Raw genomic sequence first — 20,867 nt, 5'->3', positions numbered from 1 at the left:
TTCATCTGGAGATGATGTGTTTTTTTTTTTTCTGTTCTTTAACCCCTCTATACAGCCAGAAGGAAGTTGTCAGAGGCAAGTAGGAAGGGTCATGATCCACAAGAGAGGAGAGGAGGTGCCAAATGCTCCAACCTGTTCCCTTCCAGTCATTAATCTCCTAACATCTCTCGGGCAAAGCAGAAAGCTTGTTCAAGGAACAAGGTCTGAGTGACTCTCCTGTCTCCCAAGGTTTCTTGCTGATGTGGGGAAAGGTCTGCCAAGAACCCTTAGGCTATTAGGAAATATTTCTGAGTGGCTAAAGGCTAAAGGTCATAGACGATATACTCTCTGCCCTCTCTCAGGCAGTCTCAGCATCTCCTCCCTTTCTCCTGTCTTTAACCTCTTCCAGCTGAAGCTTCCCTAGTAACTGGAATGCTCAGCAACCTCCTGGGAAGATCAGAGTAGGAAAACAAGGATTCTACACCGGCTTACATGCAGCATGAGCCGATCCAAAGCTTTCTCTTCCCTCAAAGTTAGCAGTCTTGGGAGGAAAAAAAATGGCAAGCTGATGGTGTGATGCAGGAGGTCAGACTTGGGTTATTTCCATCCAAGGGAACTGAGGCAGGGGCTGGCTGTCAAAGGTACTGGGGAGAGACGCTACTCACTTCAACCATTAGGAAGTGACAGAGGACAGAAGAAAACATTTATTATCAAGGTTGCTGAAGAAGAGGGATAGAAGTGTAGAGAGTGAGAGCCACTTGGGTCCCACCCTTAGGCTGAGTCCCACTGACCTTCAGCAATCAGAATCCTCAAACAAGGTCATCGGGTGTGACCACGGGGGTGGGGGGCGAGATTTCTTGTAGACAGGCATCCTCAGCTTTCATTCAGTTACACCAACGTGTGGCAAAGGGAGAGGACAGCCCTAGTGTCATTTCCAGAAATACCCCCTTCCCCTCCCCCTCATAGGGGAAGAAGGCCACTGAGATGTTCTCACAGCCTGTGGGAGGAAATGTCCTTTGGAAAATTAGAAAGCAGCAAAAATAGAAAAGAAATTGTATCCGACAAGCCCTTTAGAGACTCAAGGCCTGACTGAAAACCATCTAGATTCTAGATGAACCTTTCACAGGGTGGAGGCCAAGCCACTTCCTCTCTCTTGCTGCACCCCAGCCACTGAGTCAGGAGTTCCTCTTTCTTACAGTCAGACAGCAACATGTTTACTGCAAGGCAAGTGATGTGCCAGGCACTGGGAGGAGAGGAGTCCAGTCATGTTCCCGGGTGGTGGAAAGAACACCCTGGACTTGGGGGTTCTGGATCTATGACAGTCTCCAGCTGTGAGGCCTCATGCAAGTCAGAAGATCTGAGCCTCAATGTCTTCAGCCAAAGAAACAGGGACGATGATCTGTACCCAGCAGAGCTGGAGGGGGGAGGAGGTTTAAACGGGCCGTCTGCTAACTAGGAGGAGTTGCGCAGTGAGGCGGTCTTGCTGGTTGGGTATACACCGCCCTCGGTCCCCTCCCAAAGCCCCCATTCCCGGAACGACCCCACAGCCCGGGTATCCGTCTCACCTGGCTCAGTACACAGGTAGGAGTAAAAGCCCTCCGACTTGAGCATGATGAGCAGCGAGCCCCAGCCCAGGAGGACTGCCGAGAAGAGGAGGTTTTCCACCACGGCGGTGCAGGCCATCCACCAGCGGCGCCGATGGGCAGTGGCCAGGGTGGGCGCCATGGCGAGGCGAGGCGCGGCGAGGCGCGGCGAGGCGCGGCGACCCGGCTCCGGCTCCTCTCTGCAGCCACCTGCGCGCGGACCTCGGCGTCAGCGCCCGGCCCTATTCAGCCTGGGCGGCCAACCCGGGCCGCTGCCGCAGCGCGCGCAGCTTGTCACCCCCTCCGCAGCGCGGGAGGCAAGTGCGCGCAGCAAGGAAGCCCCAGCCCTGCCTCGGCCCTGGGCCACCCTCTCCGCCGCTGGCTCATTCGCCAGCCCGCAGCTCCGGGAGAAGCCGCCCCGTCTAGACAGGGAGACTTCTCTCTCGGCTCACTCGGAGGGAAACTGAGGCATAGAAACACGAAGGGACAAACGCGTGCTCAGGGACGTGGAACTAATGCAGGCTCCCAGCAGAACTGACGCAGCTTGGGAGCTGTCAGGAGAGGCAGCCGGAGGTTCGGATACCTGGGCAGGGGCACACCTAACGGCTGCCGCTCCCCGGGACCCTCACCAGAGCCCGCACGCACGCACGCACGCACGCACTGGAGACCCTTCCCCAGCCCCGGGTCCCTTAACCACAAGATCAGCGCACGGAGCTCCGGAACGGCCCGCCCGCGGCCCTCTCATTGGCCTGACGGCACAGGAACTGCCACGCCATTGGTCGCTGTCTAGGTCGCTAGGCGCTGCGGCCACGCGAGCCCCGCATGGGAGAGGCGAAGCCGGTTCAAACCGGCGGCGCGAGCCTCCCGCGCGACCCCCGTCTGGGGCCGTTTCCTCGGCAATTGGCTCGTTTCTATGGAAGCGAACCCTGCTCCTCCATCCCCTAGCACGCTCCTGGACCCCTTCCCTGGCGGCTCCTTATCCATTCAGTCTCTCCTCCCTTATGCACACATCTTCTCCCTACGCCCTTACTCCTGCGCCTTCCTCTCCCCAGCACTCAAGCTCGAGACCGGGTCCCCAGGATCCAGCTCACCCGGCTCCTACTGATGTGTATCGGGCCCGGCCGGCGCCTTTTCTGCCCCCCCTTTTATTCCATCCCTTTTATTCCGACCCCTAGTAGAAAACACTGCCGCACGCTGATAGGCTGAGTCGGGGCTGGAAACAGGCATTAACCAATCGGCAGCCACCCGCCCGCCCCGCGGCGAGCAGAAGCCGGTTCCGGCCGGACTGGGAGACAAACAAGAGAGCTGGGGGGGCTGGGGCTGCGTGCGGCGGTGCTGTAGGTCTGCGGCTTAAAATTGGAGTCACAGTCTGGCCGGGAAGCTCCAGGGGCATTCTCCCATCGCCTCTCCAGAGTCTTACCCGGAAACCCTGTCCCTGGATTGGGTCCTCTGCTCGCTGTTCCGTAGCTCTCGGACTTCCCTTAACTGCACGCGGGTCTCCCTCCCGAAGCCCGCATAGCTCCCTGGCTCCGTTTTCCTCCGGCCCGCTTCGTAGTCCCCAGCTCTCACTGTGCGCTGAGCACCACGCCCGATGCTCTGGCTCCGCGTGGGTCGTTCTGCCTCCCGCCACCTCCCCACACGATGCTGCCATCCTGTCTTCCTTGGGCTTTGTGTCCTGAATCCTCGCTCTTTCGCCTCCAGTACCCCGTCCAAGCGCTGTCTGCACATTCCAGATCCCCGGAGCTCTGTCCAGGCGTGGTGTGCTTCTTCTTCCCTTCTCTCCTGATTCACGACCTGCACTTCTGGGTGTCATCCGTCCGGTCCCTGGAAGGTGTCCCTCGGGGATCTCCACGTGGGAGTCTGGGGCTTGTCTGTCTCCTAGGACGTCAGGTACCCCCTCCAGCCTCCGACCCCCCAATCCTTCCCACTGCCTGGTGCCATCTCTACTCCCTTACTCCCCTTTCTCCTTCCGGTTAGGGGCCTCTCTGCAAGGTGACGAGGTGGGCAGCGCAAAACTACTAGCAGAAGTCAGGCCTCCGGGAAGACGCGTGGGGTCGGGAGAACTCTAGGCTCCTGGTCTGATGAGAGACCCCGAGGAATTGCCACGGCAGGGGGATGGAGCCTGGGCTCCGGAGTTTTAGCTCCAATTGGAGGTTCTCCCCCATCGGAGGCACAACCCGGCAGAGGGCCCTCTGTCTCCCGCCGATTCAGCTTGGTCTCTCTGACACACTGTGGAGTTGGTTTGTCACCCCAGGGCTGTGAGAGCCCCGGCAGCTTAGTGCTCCTAGACCCTGAGTCCGAGTGCGCCCCCTGCCGCCATCAACCCGCCGCTGGCAACCTTGCTCAGACCAAGCCTGACACTGTGGTCTTGGAGGATCCTGGCTGGTTGCCTATCTGGTTGCCCCACCCTGAAGAATCTCACCCGCTCACTTGACACACTTCAGTCAATCTTTTCCTCCCTCCCTCCTAGAGCCACCTACTTGAGGGCTGTCTCTCAGGCAGTTGTTCCACACAAATTTCTAAACTGTTTCAAACACACCTGTAAAGTAATTCACTTTCTCCCCCCACAAAAACTGTACCTCGAAGATCATAGCATCACTGCCTACTTGAAGTTAGATACCGTGAAACATCATCCTTTCAATATTTGTTGGTCACCGGCTGTTATCGTCCCTCTCCATCCCACCCCGACCCCACCCATAGAATCTGTATCTCCTAAATGTTTATCTAATTTGCCCATGTGTGTCCCTAGGACGGCAGCTGCTGTTCATCGAGGTTCCAATCTCAGCCACTCAAATCCATCTCTCCACCCCCATTCCATCCCAGTGAGCTTTGGGAAATGCAAATCTAACCTTGGTAAATCTGACCTCTGCTAAAACGCTAAAACTCTACCATTGGCACTGCAGGATAAAGTTCAAATTCTCCAACCTGACCCACACAGGCTCCTCCCCCACGGTGGTTGCCCTGCCTGCTCTTAGTTGCTCCAACCACATGGAGTTGCCTGTAGTTCCTGCAGGTGCTGTTCTCTCACCTGTGACCCTCAAACGTAGTCCCTCCTGGAACAGCAGGTCCTCCAGGAAGTCGTCCCTAACTACTCCCGGTGATTGTCTCCATTATCTTTGTCCATTGACTGTTTTGTAATTATCTATTCATCTGTTTGACTTCCATTTTTCCCATTGACTATGAACTCTTTGAGGACATGCTGCTGCTAAGTCGCTTCAGTCGTGTCTGACTCTGTGCGACCCCATAGACCGCAGCCCACCAGGCTCCCCCGTCCCTGGGATTCTCCAGGCAAGAACACTGGAGCGGGTTGCCATTTCCTTCTCCAATGCAGGAAAGTGAAAAGTGAAAGTGAAGTCGCTCAGTAGTATCCAACTGTTAGTGACCCCCATGGACTGCAGCCCACCAGGCTCCTCCGTAGGATTTTCCAGGCAAGAGTACTGGAGTGGGGTGCCATTGCCTTCTCTGTCAGGACATGAGCCACGCCTTATTCAGCTTGCTATAACCAGCTCTTGATACAGAAGTAAGTACAAAATAAATGCACAATATGAGTTTGTTGAATGAAAACATAAATAAATGAAGAGGTGAAAGGTGTCAGCTTCTAGGAATAAAGGACTCAAAGCTGGGAGAATGATGTAATGCGGATAATAATGACCGTTTATTGAGGGTCAAAAATTTACTAGGTGCTTTACATACTGTGTCATTTAATCCCTGCAGTAACCCTGGAAGATAGCGACATGCCTATTTTCCAGATGAAAAAACCAGCTTTAAGTAACAAGTATGTCAGAACTGAGATTTGAATCCAGGTCTAATTTGGATGAAATTCTGGTTTTTGTTTTGTTTTGTTTTCTGTGGGGTTTTATTTGGCTGTGCCTTGTGGCTTTAAAGATTTTAGTCCCCCCGTCAGGGATTGAACCTGGGCCAGGGCAGTTGTAAGCACCAAGTCCTAACCACTGGACCACCAGGGAATTCCCTGGGTTTGGGTTTTTTTTCTCCCAGTCTTTTTGTCAGGAATGTTAAAGACCCCACATTAGCACTGCTGGCAAATTATAAACAAATTATTATACCTAAAATAAGCTACAAGGATATGTTACTTAACACCGGGAATATAGCCAATATTTTATAATTATAATTTAAAAATTGTGAGTCACTATAGTGTACATGTGTAACATAAAACATTGTACATCAAATATACTTCAATTAAAAAATCATAAATAAAACCACTAAAGTACTAAAAAAAATGTAGAAGATTATTTTACTGATTTTAAGGTAGAAAAGGCTTTTCCATCTTTCCATTACACATGACATTAAACCCAGAAGTCAAAAAGAAAAAGACTTGTCTAAATTTAAAATTTTAATTTCTGTAGGGAAAAGGAGAAATAAACTGTAAACAGCATTAAAAGACCAATCACAAACTGGACAAAGAATTAATATCCTTTATATAAAGTCACTTATAAATCAATGAGGAAAAGATGAACATCTCAGTTGAAAAGTGGGAAGAGAATATAACCAAATCATCTATAGAAAAAAATACTAATAACTGATAAAGATATGAAAAGAAGTTTGGCCTTAGAATAATCATAGAGATTCGCTCTAAAGTTTTTCTAATGTGGGCCATTTTTAAAGTCTTTATTGGAGAAGGAAATGACAACCCACTCCAGTATTCTTGCCTAGAGAATCCCATGGACAGAGGAACCTGGTGGGCTACAGTCCGTGGGGTCACAGAGAGTGGGACATGACTGAGTGACTAAACAACAATTGAGTCTGTCACAGTATTGCTTCCGTTTTATGTTTTGGCCCCAAAGCAAGGATCAAACCCACACCCCCTGCCTTGGAAGGTGAAGTCTCAACCACTGGACCACCAGGCAAGTCCCAGAAATTCACACTTTTTTTTTGAAATTCACATTTTAATGATACTATTTTTTTTTCATTTTTTTTAGTGATTCCATTATATATATATATATATATATATATATATATTTATATATATATTTTTTTTTTTTTTGAGTCACAGAGCAAAGCATATGGGATCTTAGTTCCTTAACCAAGGATCAAACCCATGCCCCATGCAGTAGAAGCATGGAGCCCTAACTACTGGGCCACCAGGAAGCTCCATATATGTATATATGGAGTTATATATTTTTCACTGTGGTTTATTAGTTATATCTTTCTCACTGTAGTTTATTATAAGATATTGAATATAGTAACCTGTGCTGTATAATAGGTCCTTGTTTATTATCTGCTGGACATGGAACAACAGACTGGTTCCAAATAGGAAAAGGAGTATGTCAAGGCTGTATATTGTCGCCCTGCTTATTTAACTTATATGCAGAGTACATTATGAGAAACGCTGGACTGGAAGAAGCACAAGCTGGAATCAAGATTGCTGGGAGAAATATCAAAAACCTCAGATATGTGGATGACACCACCCTTATGGCAGAAAGTGAAGAGGACCTAAAAAGCCTCTTGATGAAAGTGAAAGAGGAGAGTGAAAAAGTTGGCTTAAAACTCAACATTCAGAAAATGAAGATCATGGCATCTGGTCCCATCACTTCATGGCAAATAGATGGGGAAACAGTGGAAACAGTGTCAGACTTTATTTTTGGGGGTTCCAAAATCACTGCAGATGGTGATTGCAGCCATGAAATTAAAAGACGCTTACTCCTTGGAAGGAAAGCTATGACCAACCTAGATAACATATTCAAAAGCAGAGACATTACTTTGCCAACAAAGGTCCGTCTAGTCAGGCTATGGTTTTCCCAGTGGTCATGTATGGATGTGAGAGTTGGACTGTGAAGAAGGCTGAGCACCGAAGAATTGATGCTTTTGAACTGTGGTGTTAGAGAAGACTCCTGAAAGTCCCTTGGACTGCAAGGAGATCCAACCATTCTAAAGGAGATTCTAAAGGAGATCAGTCCTGGGTGTTCTTTGGAAGGAATGATGCTAAAGCTGAAACTCCAGTACTTTGGCCATCTCATGTGAAGAGTTGACTCATTGGAAAAGACTCTGATGCTGGGAGGGATTGGGGGCAGGAGGAGAAGGGGACAACAGAGGATGAGATGGCTTGATGGCATCACCAACTTGATGCACGTGAGTTTGGGTGAACTCCAGGAGTTGGTGATGGACAGGGAGGCCTGGTGTGCTGCAATTCATGGGGTCACAAAGAGTCGCCCACGACTGAGTGACTGAACTGAACTGAATATTTTATATATGTTAATTCCATACTCCTAATTTATTTCTCCCTCCCTCTCCTTTGGTAACCATAATTTTGTTTCTTTATGTCTGTGAGTCTATTTCTGTTTAGTAGGTAAGTTCATTTGTATCTTTTTTTTAGATTCCGCATATAAAGCGATCTCATGTATTTGTCTTTGATTTACTTAGTATGATGCTCTCTAGGTCCATCCATGTTGCTGCAAATGGCAATACTTCTTTCTTATGGCTGAGTAGTATTTCATTGTGTATGTAGACATATCTTTATCATTCATCTGTTGATGGATACTTATGTTGCTTCCATGCCCTGGGTATTATAAATAGTGCTGCTATGAACATTGGCTACATGAATGATAATGGTTTTTATATCATTCATATCAAAATATCATTTTTTTGAGTTAAAAACCTCAAACAAAAAACTTTTATCTGGGGAATTCCCTGGTGGTTCTGTGCTTAGGACTGTGTGCTTTCACAGCTGAGGGCCCAGGTTCAGGTTCAGTCCCTGGTTGGGGAACTAACCCACAAGCTGCATGGCATGGCCAAAGAAAAAAAAAACCTCACAAAAACAAAACACTTATCTGTACAAAGAGTTTGACTTTTTAAGAAGCTTTAACATGTTATTGCTTTAGAGATTTTTTTGTGTGTGCTAAAATAATAATGAGATGCCATCTCTAACCTATCAGATTGGGTGTGGGGAAACAGATACCAATATGATTTACGAGAACACAAAGCCATTCAGCTCTTTTGGGCGGGCCATTTGGATTAAATACTCAAATGTTTAATATTCTTACCCCATAACCCAGCAATTCCACTTCTAGGAATCTCTTCTGTAAAAACACTGCACTAATACAGAAAGAGGTGCAGACCGAGCTGGCCGCTGCGTCATTCATTGGAGCAAAATAATTAGAAACAACCCACATCCCCATAGGTAGGGGATGGCTTAAACAACCTGTGTTAGTTCCCCATGATGCAATCCCAGTGTTTATAAAAAGAGGTAGTTTTATATTAACTAACATCTAAAGATAGCCAGGACACATTGTTAAGTAAAATAGCAAACTACAGAATGAGACGCTCTTCTCATGCGCGCAGAAAAACATCTGAAAGGAAGCATCTAAACTGTTCATGAGCTTCTCTACACATTGGGACAGAGGGGTTTGATCTTTATTTCCTGTCTGGGTAACGCAAGTATGTGAGGAAAGAATTCAGGACTAGACCAAGAGGCATTCCATGAAAATTAAGTCTGGCCCCTCCCTTATCCCACAGAATCCCTTGAGGAGAAAGAAAATCTGACTTTTACTCTAGACATGTCTATAATGTTAGTGCCTTTTGTTTATTTCTGAGCTTTTATTTATTCCGGCCGTGCTAGGTCTTCATCGCTGCACAGGTGTCTCTCTGGCGGTGGTGAGCAGGGGCTTCTCTCCAGGGGCTGTGTGCGCGCTTCTCACTGTGCTGCCTCCCTCGTTGTGGGGCACAGGCTTCAGGGCGCAAGTGCTTCAGTAGCTGTGGCTCCTGGGCTCCGGGGCTCTGCAGCATGTGGCATCTTCCCAGACCAGTGACTGAACTCATGTCTCCTGCCTTTGCAGGCAGATTCTTTACCACTGAGCAATGGGACTAGGGAAGCCTAGTACTTTTTATTTTTAACAAACAACATTGCTTGTTATAATTTTAAAAAATTCAACCTAGTGAGAAAAGTAAAAAAAGAATGTAGGAAATTTGCAAATTGTGTGTAAATTTAAGAAAATAATCCGCCGCACTCTCCTCTTCCAGAGAAAAATGCCATGTGATACCTTTCTTTCAAATGTTTTTTACGTACATCTAACTTTTTTATTTCTTTAAAAATAGTTAGTTATTCGGTTATGTCAGGTCTTAGTAGCAGCGCATGGAATCCAGAGTGGGCAGGCTTCAGTAGTTGCTGCACTCGGGCTCTCTAGTTGCGGTCCGTGGGCTTCATTGCTCTGCAGCATGTGGGGTCTCATAGGTCTCTGACCAGGAATGGAACCCAAGTCCCCTGCATTGCAAGGTAGATTCTTAACCACTGGACCACCAGGGAAGTCCCCCTCACATCTTTTTTTTTTTTAAGTCTATAAAACAGTCACAAAATAAACACAAAATGGAAGAATTCTAAACATGTATTCTGAGGCCAAAAGGAATGAAATTTGTAAAAAGGAAACATGATTTATATGTAACAGGATCGCATGAACAAGCTCCCATATTCTTACACAACCTGATTTAGTTGGTTGTTTAGGAACCTTTCATAAGGAATATCTCTTTAATCTTTTATCATCCAACAGTTAGGTTGTTTCCCATTTCAGAAAAATGTTTTGCAAATGAAGGAAAGAAGAGCCTGGGACAACACAGAGCCCAGGACAACAGAGAAAAAGTCCCTGCAGTCATCTCTTCCCCCTTCCTGACCCCATCCGGTGGGGTCTCTGCCCAGGCCTTCCAGACCCACTCCCAGAGCTTGGCTAGGACCCAGAGCCAACTGGCCTCCAGCACTGACATTTCCCGGTGAAAGCGCAAGGGGGCATGTCTTTCTGGCCCTGGGATATTCTCAGCACAAAACACAATCTGATCGGGGCAATCTGAGGCCTAAGCCCCATCCACCATCTTCCCACTCACGAAATTCAAGATCCTCAGGGGTCCGGTGGCCCAGAGATGGGTACAACATTTTCATACTGGGGCTCCTCCTGCCCTTCCTCGTCAGCCACCTTCTGGGGATCCTGTCCTAGAGGACCATCCTCAGGGGCCAGCTCCTGGCCACCCCCTGAACTCTTGATGCCGCCCCCCAGGGCTCTGGCCCCCTCTTCTGACCCAGTCCCTGCAGACTCCAAGGCCCCAGTCAGCTCCTCCTTCATGGCTGAGCTGGGGCTCTGATGGGCAGAGCCAGAGTCCAGCCTGGGGCTGCCCTTGTTCCGACTCAGGGCCCGACGTGGAGGCTTGGGGATGGCACTCTTGACCTTGGGTTCTGCCTGGCCTTTCTGGAAGCTACCAAAACGGCGGAGGACAGATCGGACGGGGCCCTCAGGTCCCCGGGGTGTCCCTGCCAACATGTAGATCGTGCTGACAGAGCCTGAGCTCTCCTGGACGCTGCCCTCGATGGCTTCCACACGCTCAGCCACTGTCCGGCCACCAAGTGGGAGCCGGCGGCGACCAGCAGCTGAATCCCTCAGGCTGGCAGTGCCAGGAGGGGCCCCATCTGTTTCCACTTGTGGGCCTGTGGGCTCCTCAATCTCCTGGCTTTCGGGACCTGGTTGGGTCCCCCGGGAGAGCCTCTTGGGCTTTCGGAGCGGGCTGGAGAGGTCCCCGGAGCCTCGGCGACTCTGCGGTGCAAACTTGGTGCCTTCAGCAAAGGAGACTGATGGCCGCTTGGCCCTGGCGAGGCTGGAAGTGCGCGGGATGGCAAACGGTGTGGAGGCATCCTCAGGGGGAGGGAAGGGGCCTCCGGCCAGGCTGGCCTCTGAGGATTCCGCTGGGGCCGCAGAGACCATCCCTGGAGAGGAGACAGAAGTGCTCGACTGAAGCTGGGCTGGGCTCCCCAGTCCATCTTACTTACCCAGCTCAGCATCTTTTGGGAGGCCCCCAAAATGGAACAAGGGAGAGGGTGAGGATGCAGAGAGCCAGGGAAAAGGGCTATTCAGGCAGAGACTACCGCCGCTACCCTCTATTCTCACTGTTCTCCGCAACTTTGTGATAATACCACTCCAACCACGCTAAAACCCTCTCAGTGCCACCTGGCCATGTCCTTCTTACTTACTGCCTTTTGTGTACACTGTTCCCTCTTCCTGAAATGTCATGGCCGTTTCTCCCTGCCCCTGGGCTAACTCCTAGTGATTGTGCCAGATTCAACTCCAATACCATGAACACAGAGACATCGTCTCTGACCCCTGTCACCCCTGACATGCTGGATTACGAGCCCCTACTCGCATGTCCCCCGTGAAAGTATGTATCACTCTGTCCTACCACCTACTGTCTCGTAGACTATAAGCTTGGGCAGGGCAGGCATCTCTCTTGTTCTTGACTGCATCCCACAGCCAAGAACCGTGATGGGCACAGAGTGGGCGCCTGCTACATGTCTGCTGAAGGAATAAAGAAGAGGGTGTGATGAGCAGGCTGGCTCAGGGGGCGGGGAGGCTGTTTGGGGGCTACCTTCTTGGGGTGGTATGCAGTAGGCAGGACCCTCGTCCTCTTCTCCAGACTCGGAATCTGAAGAAAAGGAGTCGTCCGAAGCCCAGCCGGCGGAGGGCGGCTCGATGAAGCTGTGGTTGAAGGGAATCTCCGGGTCGTGGTGCGAGACTGTGGGGGAGGGGCTCCAGGTCAAGTGCAGCACCCGAGGGGACGCCTTGTCCCTTGGCAACCCCTGACCTTCAGCATCCACTTACCTGTCACCCAGGGAAGCTTGTGGCTGCTGAGGGAACCACAGGGCAGCGCAGAGCCCAGGCTGGAGGTCAGGGCCCCCCAGACCTGCAGCTTCATCCTGGACATGGTGGTTCCATCTCTCACTGGCCTGAGGGCAAGGGAGAATGGTCAGTGTGGGAGAGCCCTGACTAGGGCAGGAGAAAAGGCCCAGGACCATTCTGACTCCATGGTTCGTGTGACAAAGTGACTATGTCTACCTCAATTACTCTCTGTGACTACAGAGTAAAATCCAAACTGAGATATGGAGATATATATATATATATATATATATATATATATATATATATATATAATATTGACCCAGAGATCCAGGCCTGACACAGAGGGCAGCATGGCTCCAGAGTCACAAGGTGGCCAGTCTGGCTCTGATTTAGCCTCTCTGGGCCTCAACTTCCTCATCTGTAAAATGGGGACAACAACTCCTATCTATCAGAGCTCTTTTTCAGGACCCAGCATAGCACCAGCTACACAGAGGGCTGCCCCCAAATGCAGCGCTGTGTGATTATCATCCTCGCTGAGCCCCAGCTCACTGATCTTTCTGGAAGTGACACCACCTCTGGGAAGCCCACCCTTGTCCCCACCCCCAAGCTGGAAGCGACTGCTTCACTCATTGCCATTCCTCAGACAGACTGTGCACACGTCCTTGTTCCTGAGCGAGGGGCTTCTTTCCCTCGAGCACTAGGTCCCCAGGGTAGGGCCTCCTAGGTCTGGGCTCTGATGACACCCCCACAGACAAGAGGGACATGCTCAAGGGGCAGCGAGTGAACCAACAGCACACCAGACAAAACGGAGTCCAGAAAACGGCACGGGCTTCATGCGGGCCAGTGACTACAGGGTCACCTTGGGTCTGTGTCGTCCTGGGAATTGAGAAGGCAAATCCCCTGCCCTCAAGTGCCTTGCTCAAAACCTCCGTCCACACTGCTCTGAGCTTCCAAGGGGCCGAGAAGTACGAAGAGGTTTCATAAAGGAACAAAGCTCTTGTGCGAAGTGTTCCCCGCAGCAGCCCCCAAGCCTCAATCCCTCCTCGCCTCTCCTTTTCTCGGAAAACCACGCTCTCTGCTGAACCCTTGCACAGGCTTTCACGGCATTCTCCCTTCACATCTCTTTGCCTCCCCACCCAGAGCTATCTTGCTGCTTCTGCCTTCTGCCAGCCTGGTGCCTGCTCCCCCACACCCTCCACCCCTGGAAGTATCTGAGAAGGGCAGGTGGCTGAACTGGTGTCTCCAGGCCACACCCATGGCCAGCTACCTCATTACCTCTGGACCTACATGTGTGACAAGATCAGCCTATCTCCATCCCAGAAAGGAAACCATAGATACCACCTTGCTTCCACCCATGGCCTGAGCTGTGGGGTTGGGAAGACAGGGGCCTGAGTTCACCTGTCCTTGGGGTCCAGCCGGGCAGCCCAGCAGCAGCAGGCACAGCAGGCGATGGCCAGGAGAAGCAGGAGCAGAGGTACGAGGATGCCCGCGATGAGGGCGGCGTCCTGACTATGAGATCCTAGGGAGGGCAGGGGACAGACACATATTCGGGGCCTTCTTGTCTCCCACACATCGTGTCTCATCTCTAGCTCTGCATTGCCTTCTCCTCAGAATCTCCCACCTGTGGGGCCCTCCCCCTCCTCTGAGAGATGTAGACTCAGCTCAGCTTGGAGGCCCCCTCCTCCAGGCAGCCTCCCTGCTGGTCTGTCCCTTCCTGATGGTCCACGGCCTGTTCCACAAACTCTTGCCCCAATTCTCAGGCCTGATGAGACACCCCAGTGTCCAGCCCTGTGTACCCAGTGCTAGCCTGTTTTCTCAGGGGACCAGGGCTCTGTCATGTGTTTGGGGGGCTCCAAAACACCCATACAGATTTCAGATAGAGAGAGCATCTCTGAAGTGGGCTTAGCCTTTCTAGCAAGTAAGGAAGTCCCGGAGCCTGTGTCAAGGGCCATTCTTTCATGACTTCCCTGGCAGACCAGTGGTTAAGACTCCCAGCTTCCACTGCATGGGGTGCGGTTTCGATCACTGGTTAGGGAACTAAGATCCTACATATCATGCAGTACAGCCGAAAAAAAAAAAAAAAAGAAGGCCTCCCTTCCCCTAGCTACTTCACCCTGTACTCTTTGTTCCAGCTTACCCAGCTGGCAGGCCCCAGAGACAGGGTCGCAGCTTCCCTCTGGACATTCGCAGGGAACAGAGCAGTTGTTTCCATGGAAGCCAGATGGACATGAAGTATTGCAGCTTTGGGGGGACAGGGGAGATAAGCGGGAGGCTGGCTGAGAAGGCATGGAGGTGGGCAGGAGACGGTAGATTTCTGGGCACTGCTCCCCACCCCCTGCCACACAGACTTCCCCTGAAGCATGCCCAGCCAGACTCCTCTGACCTCTGAGCCACATTCTAAGCACCCCACCCCTGGCAGTGTTTATAAGAATCCCTTAGCCCCTAAGCCCATCTTCCAGAGAGACCATCCACAAACTGCCCCTTGGCTCCCAGGCCCCCCAGGGTGCAAGCCTCAGGCAGGGTCCACCTCTCACGATCTTCACTCCATGTCCACTTGGCGCTATCATTGAAATAAGCAAGATGCCAGTGGAATCCAGACTTCCTCGAGTTTGGAGGTCTGGGCAAGGCCCAGCCCCGGCCTAACTCTCTGGGCCTGGGTCCTCTCTGTAAGAGGAAATCTCTGCCAGTTAATTCTCTCTTCTGTCCCACGGGTGGGAGAACCTGACGTTGGCGACGCTGACATTCCCAGGTGGCTCAGTGGCAAAGAATCCGCTGCAAGGCAGGAGGTGCAGGAGAGGCGGGTTTGATCCCTGGGTTGGGAGGATCCCTTGGAGATGGAAATGGCAACCAGCTCCAGTGTTCTTGCCTGGGAAATCCCATGGACAGAGGGGTCTGGCAGGCTACATACAGTCCATGGGGTCACACAGAGTCGGACACGACTGAGCTGGTTCTGCTTCTACTACTGAGCCCCCTTTGGAAGATGCAGAGGAATACCAGAGGAATTCCACAACCAGAGGAACACCTTCTTAGTTATGAGTGTGCTGGGTGGGCGGTGGAGAAGCCCAGGTGGGGAAGTTTAGGGAGCAGACTGCACAGAGGCCTGACCTAGGCCCCTCCTCCTCCCAGTCCTCACCTGGGCCCCCAGTAGCCGGCGTTGCAGACACACTCCCCGGTCACAGCATCACAGGTCCCCTGGACACAGGTGGGGCAGGTAGAGCCACAACCTTCCCCAAAGGTGCCAATCAGGCAGGGGTCTTCGCACCTGAAGTGAGAGGCGACTCAGAATGGAGAACAAGGCCAGCCTGACCGCCCCTGCAAGGGCCCCACCCATATTCTCCCATACTTCTAGATTCAGAGACCCAAGCGTCTACTCATTCAGCAGTGAAGCTCATGTACAAGCAGGGCCTTGAATCTGAGATCAGACCCAATAGGTGACAGACTATAGATCCCTGGAGGGAGATAAGGGTGGGAAGCCTGAGTAGTGGGGGGCCTGCCCAGGGCCACATCATCACCCAGGTCTCCTGCCTTAGTTTTCACCCAAAGGTGGGCCCCATGGGGTTGTGTGACTATATGCTTGGAAGAGGGGGCAGCTCTCTGAGAGGGAGCAGCTGGAGCAAGCATCTAGAAGGTATACCCCACCCTGAGCAGGCTGGCCCCTCACCTGGGCCCCCGCCAGCCAGGCTCACAGTGCTGACAGTGCCCAGTGTCTGGCTGACAGGCCTCTCCAAGCCGGCAGTGGGGGCACTGCTGCCTGCAGTTCTCCCCAAAGGTGCCAGGAGGGCAGGGCTGGTGGCACTGGGTCCCATTCCAGCCTGGCTTGCAGGCCTCGCAGCTGCCTGTGTCTGCAGAGCATGGCTTATTCTGCTTGCAGTGGCCACAGCTGGGAAGAGAAGAAGTCCAGGGAGCCCTGGGAGGCGGATGGATGTCGCACCCACCCAGGCCTCCAGGGTCTAGAGAGCATCTTGGTTCCAACAGGGCCATTCAGGCAGGTTTGAGCCTCAGTTTCCCCATGTTGTACAACAAAGAGGCTGGACAGACTATCTCTGAGGCTCTAATAGGATTCCAGCCCTTTCCTAACCCCCTCCCAACATTCTGAGCCCCAGCCTTCCCTGGATCCCAGGGTCCCCATGAGTTCCCAGCCCAGCCAGGAAAACCAAGTTACCACCCAACCTCGGCCTCCCTTCTGCGCAGGGTTTCCTTCCCTCCCCTTTCCCAGTCCTCCCCTTCCCCTGCCTCCCTTCCACCCTCGCCACCTCAGAGGTCTGGTGTGAACAGGCCTCACTAGCTTAGCTCCTCTCCTATTTTGTGCATTTAAAAATGCAACAGGTGCCTGTTTTCACCACTAGCATTTTATCTTTAGATTTTTTTAAGGTTTACTGGGTTATCATTGACATACAGCACTATTATGAATTCAAAGTGTGCAGCATATATATACTGTGAAATGGTTACCAGGAAAAGTCTAGTTAACACCCATTATCTCATATGGAAACCAAAAACTAAAGTGTTTTTTTTTTTCCTCCTTGTGACAAGAACTCTTAGGATCTACTCTTTTTAACAACTTTTCCAGTAAGACTTATCTTAATATCACCTTCATCCTTATTTGAACTTTCTCCCTCCAGAGACTTAATTATCTGGGATCATGAGCGTGGATCAGACTCGTTAGTGGGAGAAGGGGAGTTCATAAAATCAATTTAACAGATCCTGACCAGAATTAAAAAAGAGAGAACAGAAAACATTTGGGTGTATATATATACGTGCATATATATATGTGTTGTCAGCTTAATTTTTTACTTCAGTTAATATACAGCCCATCATATACATGTATGATATATATGTATATCGTGTGTATAAATAAAGAAATAAACAGACCATAAAGAAAGCTGAGAACCAAAGAATTGATGCTTCCGAACTGTGGTGTTGGAGAAGACTCTTGAGAGTCCCTCAATCCTAAAGGAAATATTCAGGACTGAATATTCAATCCTAAAGGAATATTCAGTCCTGAATATTCATTGGAAAGACTGAGGCTGAACCTGAAGCTCCAAGACTTGGGCCACCTGATGCAAAGAACTGATTCATTGGAAAAGACCCTGATGCTGGGGAAGATTGAAGGCAGGAGAAGGGGATGGCAGAGGATGAGATGGTTGGATGGCATCACTGACTCCATGGACATGAGTTTGAGCAAGCTCTGGGAGTTGGTGATGTACAGGGAGGCCTGGCCTGCTGCAGTCCCTGGGGTCGCAAAGAGTCGGACACAACTGAGTGACTGAATTGAACTGAATACATATATAATAGAATGTAAAACATTTCTTAAAGTGGGCGGACCGGGTCAAAGTTTGAAAGACCCTGAGTGGCAGAGAGACCCTGCAATAGCCCTTTTGCCATGTGATCTGTTGTGTTTCTTTTGTCCTGTTTCTACAGCTTGCTAGGAGTATTTTATTCCACTGTAACCAGATGAAAGTGTGGGCGAGGCTGGACTTAGGGGCATCGAGGATCTCTTTGCCCCCTTTCACCCCACCCTTGTCTGTTTCTGCGCAAGTTTCTGCCCCCGCCCGCCCCTCTCATTCTCTCCTGCTCCTTCGCACGCCCTCCTCCCTCCCTCTCACCCTGGCTCACCTGTCGCGGCACTGGAGTCCGTACCGGCCGGCGGGGCAGGGCAGCTCGCAGCGCACGCCACGGAAGCCGGGCGGGCAGGTGCACTGGCCGGAGGCGGCGCTGCAGCGGCCGCGCACGCACTCGCACGGCTGCCGGCACTCGGGGCCCCACCAGCCCGGCCGGCAGGCGCAGCGGCCCGACTCCTGCGCGCACGGCGAGCCGTGGCAGGCGCAGCGGAAGCTGCAGCGGCGGCCCCACCAGCCTGGCTCGCACAGGCAGGAGCCGGTGGCCTGATCGCACCGCGCCGCCGCGGGGTTGCACTGGCAGGGGCGGCGGCACGTGGGCGACCACCAGCCGGGATCGCAGCGGCACGCTCCGGTCTCGGGGTTGCAGCGGCCGTGGGTACCGCAGGCGCACGGGAACTCGCAGCGGTCGCCCCAGCGGTCGGGTTGGCAGTGGCACACGCCGGTGGCCGGTTCGCACTGGCCGTGCGGGTGGCAGGCACAGACCTCCCTGCAGTCGGGACCCCAGTACTGGCCCGGGCAGCCTGCGGCAGGGCAAGGGGGGACGGAAGAGGGTCAGCGGGCTCGGGGCCGGGCACGGATGCTCTCTGCACGCCCCCTTATGTGCCAGGAAGGACCCTGGCACAAGGAAGTGTGTGCTGGGGGGAGCAGGCCCACCCTCCAGGAGCTGGGGACAGCCTGTTCCCCTGGGGCACAGCTCACTTCCTGCCCCCGACTCTGAACCACAAGGCTTGTTAGCACTGGCCTAGCCTCCCACGTCCACATTCCAGAACACACTTAAGAGTGGAAAAGGGGCCTGTCCAGAGCCACACTGAAGTGGGTGGGCCTGCGTTGGGGCCCCTTCCTCCCTCTCTTTGGGTACCCCGCCCCCAACTGTGTCTATCCAGGCCTGGAGGCTGCCCTTGGGGTCGTGGAAGAAGCCACACACCCCCAGCATCTCCTCTCAACCCCGACCCCTGGCGGCTGGCTGCCCACCAACCACTTTGCCAAGCCCCTCTTTGTGCCAGAGAAGGTGGACAATCCAGGCACCCTCCAGACTCGCATAAGGTGTATGAGACTGAGAGCACATTCACTTTGCAGTCAACGGGGATCTCCAGCATCTTTCAGGAAGTTGAAAGGGAAGATGAACAGCCCAGAAATGAACCTGTGGGAGGACTTAGAGGATGGCATAGAAACCCGATGATTCAGGGCATCCCCGGGAGTGCGTCACTTCCTGTCTCCGGACCTGTTTCCTCAGCGAAGCTTGGAGGGACTCTGGCCCTGCTCTTGTAAGATTACTTTGCTACCTGCTTCACCTCCCCTCTCCCCGAGTCTTGCCCGGCGCCTTCAACCTTCAGGAGACACTCAGGACTCACGGGAGTTGCACTGGGCTCCGAAGAATCCAGGTTTGCATCGACAGAGGCCTGGTTTCACACATACCTCGTCTTCCCGGCAGGCATCCAGCCCCTCGCAGATGGCTGGAAAACACCCCACCCAGGTTGGAAGGACAGGGGTGTGGCCAGGGGACACTCTGTCCCTCTCACTGGCTCCCGCTGCCCTTGTCCATCAAGGGCTATTTCCTTGGGGCCAGGGGGTTGGGTCACAGGAGGGACCCTGGCACAAGGGCTCAGGAGGGCAAACAGACCCCAGGGTGGGTAGGAAGGAAGGGTCATTGGGCTCTGTCCTCCTTTCTCCTCCAGTGGCGGGTGGGGTGGGGTGGGTGGGACCATCCTGGCTACTCACGGATGGTGCATTCTTGATCTTTCTGCCTCCAGCCTGGGCAGCACTGGAGCTCAGCAGAGGGGCTATGGGGCAGAGAGGGGTCAGCCGGGGGGCAGCCTGGCCCTGCAGGTGGATCACTGTCGCTGGCCTCAGCCCCATCTGGTAGGCCTGGCCAAGGTTAACAGCCCCACGTCCGCAAACCCTTTCCGCTCTGTCCCTGGCCACCCCACCGCCTTCCAGGCTGTCCCCGAGCCCCTCCTGCTTTAGCCCCTTTCCTCATGTCCTCCTCCCCCCTCATCAGACTCCCACAAGACCCACCTGCTGGCCTTGCAGACATGCTGCCCCCCGGCATCCAGCTCAGTCCCCGGGGCCCCCAGAGCCCCGAGCAGCAGCAGAGCGAGCAGCAGCCCCGGCCCCATGGCGGCCAGTGCAGTGGGAGGGCTTGGGTCAGTCTGGCCCCCACAGCGCTCAACCCCCTTCCTGCTTCCTCCCCAGGCTTTTCCTGAGGAAACCAGGCTTGAGGGGCGGGCTGCCATGAGGCACCTCCCTGAGACAGTGGGCAGGCGCTGAGAAGCAGACACCAGAACAGTGAAAGGAAAGGGAAGGCCAATGGCGAGAGCTGAGTGGAGGCTTCTGGGCTGGTCTGAATCCGGAGCAGGCAGGAAGATGAGGCTGTAAGTCCTAGATCCCAGGACAGGCGAGCGGGTGAGACATGGGAATCTGTTAGGTCACATTCACCAAGAAAAGTGGGAGAGGGGAGAAGGCCCCCCCATCAGTGACAACCAAGGGGCCATCCTGGCAGAGCTGGGCAGAGGGGATCACTGGCAGACAGACGTGGAGCCATTTCTGGCTATCACAGGCAGTTGCTTTATTCCAATAGCTTAGGCCATCTGTACAAACATCTGGGAGGAGGGCAGTCAGCTCTCCGTTTCACAGATGGGGAAACAAACTCAGAGAAGCGGCACTTTCATCTGGCCCCCAAGGCTTGGCACAGAGGTATAGGAAGGACAGCATATTAAAAAGCAGAGACATTGCCAACAAAGGGCCATCTAGTCAAAGCTATGGTTTTTCCAGTAGTCATGTATGGATGTGAGACTTGGACTATAAAAAATTGGTGCTTTTGAACTGTGGTTTTGGAGAAGACTCCTGAGAGTCCCTTGGACTGCAAGGAGATCCAACCAGTCCATCCTAAGGGAAATCATTCCTGAATATTCATTGGAAAGACTGATGCTGAAGCTGAAACTCCAATAATTTGGCCACCTGATGGGAAGAACTGACTCATTGGAAAAGACCCTGATGCTGCAAAAGATTGAAGGCAGGAGGAGAAGGGGCCGAGAGAGGATGAGATGGTTGGATGGCATCACTGACTCAATGGACATCAGTTC

The 20,867-nt window shown here is 52.6% G+C and overlaps 2 protein-coding genes across 3 annotated transcripts in view; both read right to left on the bottom strand.

Moving 5' to 3' along the window:
• SLC43A2 (solute carrier family 43 member 2) overlaps window positions 1-2,746 on the bottom strand; it is a 43,781-nt gene extending 41,035 nt beyond the window's left edge. Inside the window, exons 1-2 of one of the 2 annotated variants that reach the window (XM_040243799.1) lie at window positions 2,654-2,746; window positions 1,545-1,772 (exon numbers count right to left, since the gene is read on the bottom strand). In XM_040243799.1, coding sequence (XP_040099733.1) covers window positions 1,545-1,704 — 160 coding nt within the window. In that variant the 5' untranslated portion in view covers window positions 1,705-1,772; window positions 2,654-2,746. Of the gene's footprint in view, window positions 1-1,544 lie in introns of both variants that reach the window. The other variant, XM_040243798.1, reaches the window with a different exon arrangement.
• A 5,894-nt stretch (window positions 2,747-8,640) lies between these two features.
• On the bottom strand, window positions 8,641-20,558 carry SCARF1 (scavenger receptor class F member 1). Its single transcript, XM_040243797.1, has 11 exons — window positions 19,801-20,558; window positions 19,504-19,565; window positions 19,137-19,238; window positions 17,780-18,305; window positions 15,828-16,046; window positions 15,300-15,428; window positions 14,304-14,407; window positions 13,565-13,685; window positions 12,149-12,273; window positions 11,916-12,062; window positions 8,641-11,259 (listed from the first exon to the last, which is right to left on the bottom strand). Exons 1-11 carry the CDS (start codon window positions 20,016-20,018, stop codon window positions 10,403-10,405), a joined length of 2,610 nt encoding a protein of 869 aa, XP_040099731.1. The 5' UTR covers window positions 20,019-20,558; the 3' UTR covers window positions 8,641-10,402.
• Window positions 20,559-20,867: the final 309 nt, after the last annotated feature.

This window comes from Oryx dammah, unplaced genomic scaffold (genome assembly GCF_014754425.2).
Source record: "Oryx dammah isolate SB20612 unplaced genomic scaffold, SCBI_Odam_1.1 HiC_scaffold_8, whole genome shotgun sequence".
NCBI lineage: Eukaryota > Metazoa > Chordata > Mammalia > Artiodactyla > Bovidae > Oryx > Oryx dammah.
The sequence above is the reverse complement of the archived record's forward strand: the minus strand, read 5'-3'. Positions and strand labels throughout refer to the sequence as shown.